Source organism: Pristiophorus japonicus, chromosome 16 (assembly GCF_044704955.1).
Source record: "Pristiophorus japonicus isolate sPriJap1 chromosome 16, sPriJap1.hap1, whole genome shotgun sequence".
Lineage (NCBI taxonomy): Eukaryota > Metazoa > Chordata > Chondrichthyes > Pristiophoridae > Pristiophorus > Pristiophorus japonicus.
In genome coordinates, this window is record NC_091992.1 from 73,368,472 (window position 1) to 73,374,734 (window position 6,263).

Below are 6,263 nucleotides of genomic sequence, written 5' to 3' on the forward strand. Positions count from 1 at the left end.
TCTTCACTGTAGAGGAAGCAGGCTGCTTGTGTCTGTGTCTGTGTTCCAGTCTGTGTCCTTGTTCGAGTCTGTGTCAGTTCGAGTCTGTGTTCTGTTAGTTTTTCCTTGTAAAACTGGGGGATAAATATATCCCAAAAAGGCTCTCTTATCTCCACCCCCCGCGAATCTTGCCCAGCTCTTTGTTTCGATTGTCCAGCCCAGCTAACTGAAACTTGATTAAGTGGTTTTAATCTGGTGTTAATCGGCTTTTCGAAGTTGATCGTCTCTCATCTATTGTGCTAGTCTGGCCTGAGCCAGATATTTCTATGCTTGTTGAAAAGGTATTGGAATATGTATGTGATATTTGGATCCTCTGGGTGGGGTGATACTGTTTCTTCCATTGTTTGAATGCTAATGTTTTCGAGGCGCAAGTTTTCGAGAGTAAACAGTTCCCAGACAATTTGATTAGCTCCAATGTCCAAACTGGCCCTTTAGAGATGGACCCCACCCCTTTTCTTGCCGACCCAACATCCCTCTTTTAAAAATCCCAAATTTGATTAAAGTTCGTAGTTTCTTACATGTGCACTTTAGGATTTCAAACTTTCTGGCAGATAGTTCCAAATTAAAGTCCCTTTCCAATGAGTCCAAACACTGGGGGTGCGGGGGGGACGTCTCCATGAATGCATTTTAAAAATCCAAAAAGGTGTTCTTTTCCCCAGCAGGAGCAAGGTAATAGAATCTTTGCGAAATATTGGTAAATTCTACAGTTTGATGGGACCATGTAGAGGGAGCTTTACTCTGTATCTAACCCGTGCTGTAGCTGCCCTGGGTGTGTCTGATGGGACTATGTAGAGGGAGCTTTACTCTGTATCTAATCCGTGATGTACCTGCCCTGGGAGTGTTTGATGGGACAGTGTAGAGGGAGATTTACTCTGTATCTAACCCTGTGTTGTACCTGCCCTTGGAGTGTTTGATGGGACAGTGTAGAGGGAGCTTTACTCTATATCTAACCCCTGCTGAACCTGCCCTTGGAGTGTTTGATGGGACAGTGTAGAGGGAGCTTTACTCTGTATCTAACCCCCTGTACCTGCCCTGGGAGTGTTTGATGGGACAGTGTAGAAACATAGAAACAAAGAAAATAGGTGCAGGAGTAGGCCATTCGGCCCTTCGAGCCTGCACCGCCATTCAATGAGTTCATGGCTGAACATGCAACTTCAGTACCCCATTCCTGCATTCTCGCCATACCCCTTGATGCCCCTAGTAGTAAGGACTACATCTAACTCCTTTTTGAATATATTTAGTGAATTGCCCTCAACAACTTTCTGTGGTAGAGAATTCCACAGGTTCACCACTCTCTGGGTGAAGAAGTTTCTACTCATCTCGGTCCTAAATGGCTTACCCCCTATCCTTAGACTATGACCCCTGGTTCTGGACTTCCCCAACATTGGGACCATTTTAAACGTTTCTATGAGATCCCCTCCCATTCTTCTGAACTCCAGTGAATACAAGCCCAGTTGATCCAGTCTTTCTTGATATGTCAGTCCCGCCATCCCGGGAATCAGTCTGGTGAACGTTTGCTGCACTCCCTCAATAGCAAGAATGTCCTTCCTGAAGTTAGGAGACCAAAACTGTACACAATACTCCAGGTAAGGCCTCACCAAGGCCCTGTACAACTGTAGTAAATCCTCCCTGCCCCTGTACTCAAATCCCCTCGTTATGAAGGCCAACATGCCATTTGCTTTCTTAACCGCCTGCTGTACCTGCATGCCAACCTTCAATGACTGATGTACCATGACACCCAGGTCTCGTTGCACCTCCCCTTTTCCTAATGTGTCGCCATTCAGATAATAGTCTGTCTCTCTGTTTTTACCATCAAAGTGGATAATCTCACATTTATCCACATTATACTTTATCTGCCATGCATTTGCCCACTCACCTAACCTATCCAAGTCACTCTGCAGCCTCATAGCATCCTCCTCGCAGCTCACACTACCACCCAACTTGGTGTCATCCACAAATTTGGAGATACTACATTTAATCCCCTCGTCTAAATCATTAATGTACAATGTAAACAGCTGGGGCCCCAGCACAGAACCTTGCGGTACCCCACTAGTTACTGTCTGCCATTCTGAAAAGTACCCATTTACACCTAGTCTTTGCTTTCTGTCTGCCAACCAGTTCTCAATCCACATCAGCACACTACCCCCAATCCCATGTGCTTTAACTTTGCACATTAATCTCTTGTGTGGGACCTTGTCGAAAGCCTTCTGAAAGTCCAAATACACCACATCAACTGGTTCTCCCTTGTCCACTCTACTGGAAACATCCTCAAAAAATTCCAGAAGATTTGTCAATCATGATTTCCCTTTCACAAATCCATGCTGACTTGGACCTATCATGTCACCTCTTTCCAAATGTGCTGCTATGACATCCTTAATAATTGATTCCATCATTTTACCCACTACCGATGTCAGGCTGACCGGTCTATAATTCCCTGTTTTCTCTCTCCCTCCTTTTTTAAAAAGTGGGGTTACATTGGCTACCCTCTACTCCATAGGAACTGATCCAGAGTCTATGGAATGCTGGAAAATGACTGTCAATGCATCCGCTATTTTCAAGGCCACCTCCTTAAGTACTCTGGGATGCAGACCATCAGGCCCTGGGGATTTATCGGCCTTCAATCCCATCAATTTCCTCAACACAATTTCCCGAATAAGGATTTCCCTCAGTTCCCTGACCCCTTTTATATCCGGAAGGTTGTTTGTGTCCTCCTTAGTGAATACCGAACCAAAGTACTTGTTCAATTGGTCTGCCATTTCTTTGTTCCCCGTTATGACTTCCCCTGATTCTGACTGCAGGGGACCTACGTTTGTCTTTACTCACCTTTTTCTCTTTACATATCTTTGGAAGTTTTTGCAGTCCGTTTTAATGTTCCCTGCAAGCTTCCTCTCGTACTCTATTTTCCCTGCCCTAATCAAACCCTTTGTCCTCCTCTGCTGAGTTCTAAATTTCTCCCAGTCCCCAGGTTCGCTGCTATTTCTGGCCAATTTGTATGCCACTTCCTTGGCTTTAATACCATCCCTGATTTCCCTAGATAGCCACGGTTGAGCCACCTTCCCTTTTTTATTTTTACGCCAGACAGGGATGTACAATTGTTGTAGTTCATCCATGCGATCTCTAAATGTCTGCCATCGCCCATCCACTGTCAACCCCTTAAGTATCATTCGCCAATCTATCCTAGCCAAGTCACGCCTCATACCTTCAAAGTTGCCCTTCTTTAAGTTCTGGACCGTGGTCTCTGAATTAACTGTTTCATTCTCCATCCTAATGTAGAATTCCACCATATTATGGTCACTCTTCCCCAAGGGGCCTCGCACAACGAGATTGCTGATTAATCCTCTCTCATTACACAACACCCAGTCTAAGATGGCCTCCCCCCTAGTTGGTTCCTCGACATATTGGTCTAGAAAACCATCCCTTATGCACTCCAGGAAATCCTCCTCCACCGTATTGCTTCCAGTTTGGTTAGCCCAATCTATATGCATGTTAAAGTCACCCATGATAACTGCTGCACATTTATTGCATGCACCCCTAATTTCATGTTGGATGCCCTCCCCAACATCACTACTACTGTTTGGAGGTGTGTACACAACTCCCACTGACGTTTTTTGCCCTTTGGTGTTCTGCAGCTCTACCCATATAGATTCTACATCATCCAAGCTAATGTCCTTCCTAACTATTGCATTAATCTCCTCTTTAACCAGCAATGCTACCCCACCTCCTTTTCCTTTTATTCTATCCTTCCTAAATGTTGAGTTCCCAGCCCTGATCATCCTGGAGCCACGTCTCTGTAATCCCAATCACATCATATCTGTTAACATCTATTTGCACAGTTAATTCATCCACCTTATTACGGATATTCCTTGCATTAAGACACAAAGCCTTCAGGCTTGTTTTTTTAACATCCTTTGGCCTTTTAGAATTATGATGTAGTGTGGCCCGTTTTGTTTCTTGCCTTTGTTTACTCGGCCTTCCACTATTGCTTTTTACCTTTCTACCATCTGTTTCTGACTCCATATTACTTCGCCCTGTCTCGCTGCATAGGTTTCCATCCCCCTGCCATATTAGTTTTAACACTCCCGAACTGCATGAGCAAATGTTACCCCTGGGACATCAGTTCCAGTCCTGCCCAAGTGCAGACCGTCCATTTTGTACAGGTCCCACTTTCCCCAGAACTGGTTCTAATGTCCCAGGAATTTGAATCCCTCCCTCTTGCACCACTGCTCAAGCCACGTATTTATTCTAACTATCCTGCTCCCTCTACTCTGACCCAGAAATTACTACCTTTGAGGTCCTACTTTTTAATTTAACTCCTAGCTCCCTAAATTCAGCTTGTAGGACCTCTTCCCGCTTCTTACCTATATCGTTGGTACCTACATGTACCACGACAACTGGCTGTTCACCCTCCCTCTCCAGAATGCTCTGCAGCCGCTCCGAGATATCCTTGACCCTTGCACCAGGGAGGCAACATACCATCCTGGAGTCTCGGTTGCGGCCGCAGAAACTCCTATCTATTCCCCTTACAATAGAGTCCCCTATCACTATAGCTCTCCCACTCTTTTTCCCGCCCTTCTGTGCAGCAGTGCCACCCATGGTGCCATGAACCTGGCTGCTGGTGCCTTCCCCTGGTAAGTCATCTCCCCCAACAGTATCCAAAACGGTGTATCTGTTTTGGAGGGAGATGACCACAGGGGACTCCTGCACTACCTTCCTGCTCTTGCCTTGTCTCTTGGTCACCCATTCACTATCTGTCCTAACTCTTACCTGCGGTGTGACCAACTCACTAAATGTGCTATCCACAACATTCTCAGCATCGCGCATGCTCCAGAGTGAGTCCATCCTCAGCTCCAGTGCCGTCATGCGGTCTGTCAGGAGCTGCAGCTGGACACACTTCCCGCACACATATTGTCCCTGACTTCCCACATAGCCCAGGAGGAGCATAACATGGGTTCGAGCTCTCCTGCCATGATTTAACCCTTAAATTAATTTACTTACTAAAATTTACTTAAACACCAAACAACTACTTAGTAGTTCGCTGCCAATTAAACCAATCTACAAGTCAGTCTAAAAGAGAGTTATACTTACCAGTCGAACAGCCAACCACTTACCAGCTTGGCTGTGACATCACCTCTCGATTTCGCACCCCTCTATCTTTGTCTGCAGCTGGTTGGGCTGGTCTCTGGGCCTCCGTCTCCTACTCTCACATTCCTTATCAGCTGCTCTAGTGTCAGCACTGGTAGGAAAAACAAGACAAAACAGCACCTGCCACCTCCACTTGCCCGAACTCACCCACTGACCAAACTCACGAACGGCACTCTTTGCTGCTGCACTCCATGCTCTGCACGAGCTGCCTGTGGATAGGGAGCTTTACTCTGTATCTAACCCCGTGCTGTACCTGCCCTGGGAGTGTTTGATGGGACAGTGTAGAGGGAGCTTTACTCTGTTTCTAACCCGTGCTGTACCTGCCCTGGGAGTGTTTGATGGGACAGTGTAGGGGGAGGGTTACTCTGTATCTAATCCCGTGCTGTACCTGCCCTGGGAGTGTTTGATGGGACAGTGTAGAGGGAGGGTTACTCTGTATCTAATCCCGTGCTGTACCTGCCCTGGGAGTGTTTGATGGGACAGTGTAGGGGGAGCTTTACTCTGTATCTAATCCCCTGTACCTGCCCTGGGAGTGTTTGATGTGACAGTGTAGGGGGAGCTTTACTCTGTATCTAATCCCCTGTACCTGCCCTGGGAATGCTGGATGGGACAGTGTAGGGGGAGCTTTACTCTGCATCTAATCCCCTGTACCTGCCCTGGGAGTGTTTGATGGGACAGTGTAGGGGGAGCTTTACTCTGTATCTAATCCCCTGTACCTGCCCTGGGAGTGTTTGATGGGACAGTGTAGGGGGAGCTTTACTCTGTATCTAACCCCCTGTACCTGCCCTGGGAGTGTTTGATGGGACAGTGTAGGGGGAGCTTTACTCTGTATCTAATCCCCTGTACCTGCCCTGGGAGTGTTTGATGGGACAGTGTAGGGTGAGGGTTACTCTGTACCTGTGTAGGGCAGAGACGGCGCGGGCCCCGCCCAGGGGCGGCCGGCGGGCGGGGCCGGGGCAGCGGGTGAGGCGGCGGCGGCGGGACGATGGGGAGCGCGGACTCGAAGCTGCATTTCAGGAAAGCGGTGATCCAGCTCACCACCAAAACACAGGTGGGTGTGGGCCGGCCCGGGCCGGGGGAAG

At 47.6% G+C, this 6,263-nt stretch overlaps 1 protein-coding gene across 1 annotated transcript in view; it reads left to right on the forward strand.

Moving 5' to 3' along the window:
- The first annotated feature begins 6,155 nt into the window (after nt 1-6,155).
- The window catches only part of LOC139226191 (protein HID1-like), a 121,355-nt gene continuing 121,247 nt past the window's right edge, over nt 6,156-6,263 (forward strand). The window contains exon 1 of the mRNA XM_070856823.1: nt 6,156-6,232. Coding sequence (XP_070712924.1) covers nt 6,167-6,232 — 66 coding nt within the window. The 5' untranslated portion in view covers nt 6,156-6,166. The remainder of the gene's footprint in view (nt 6,233-6,263) is intronic.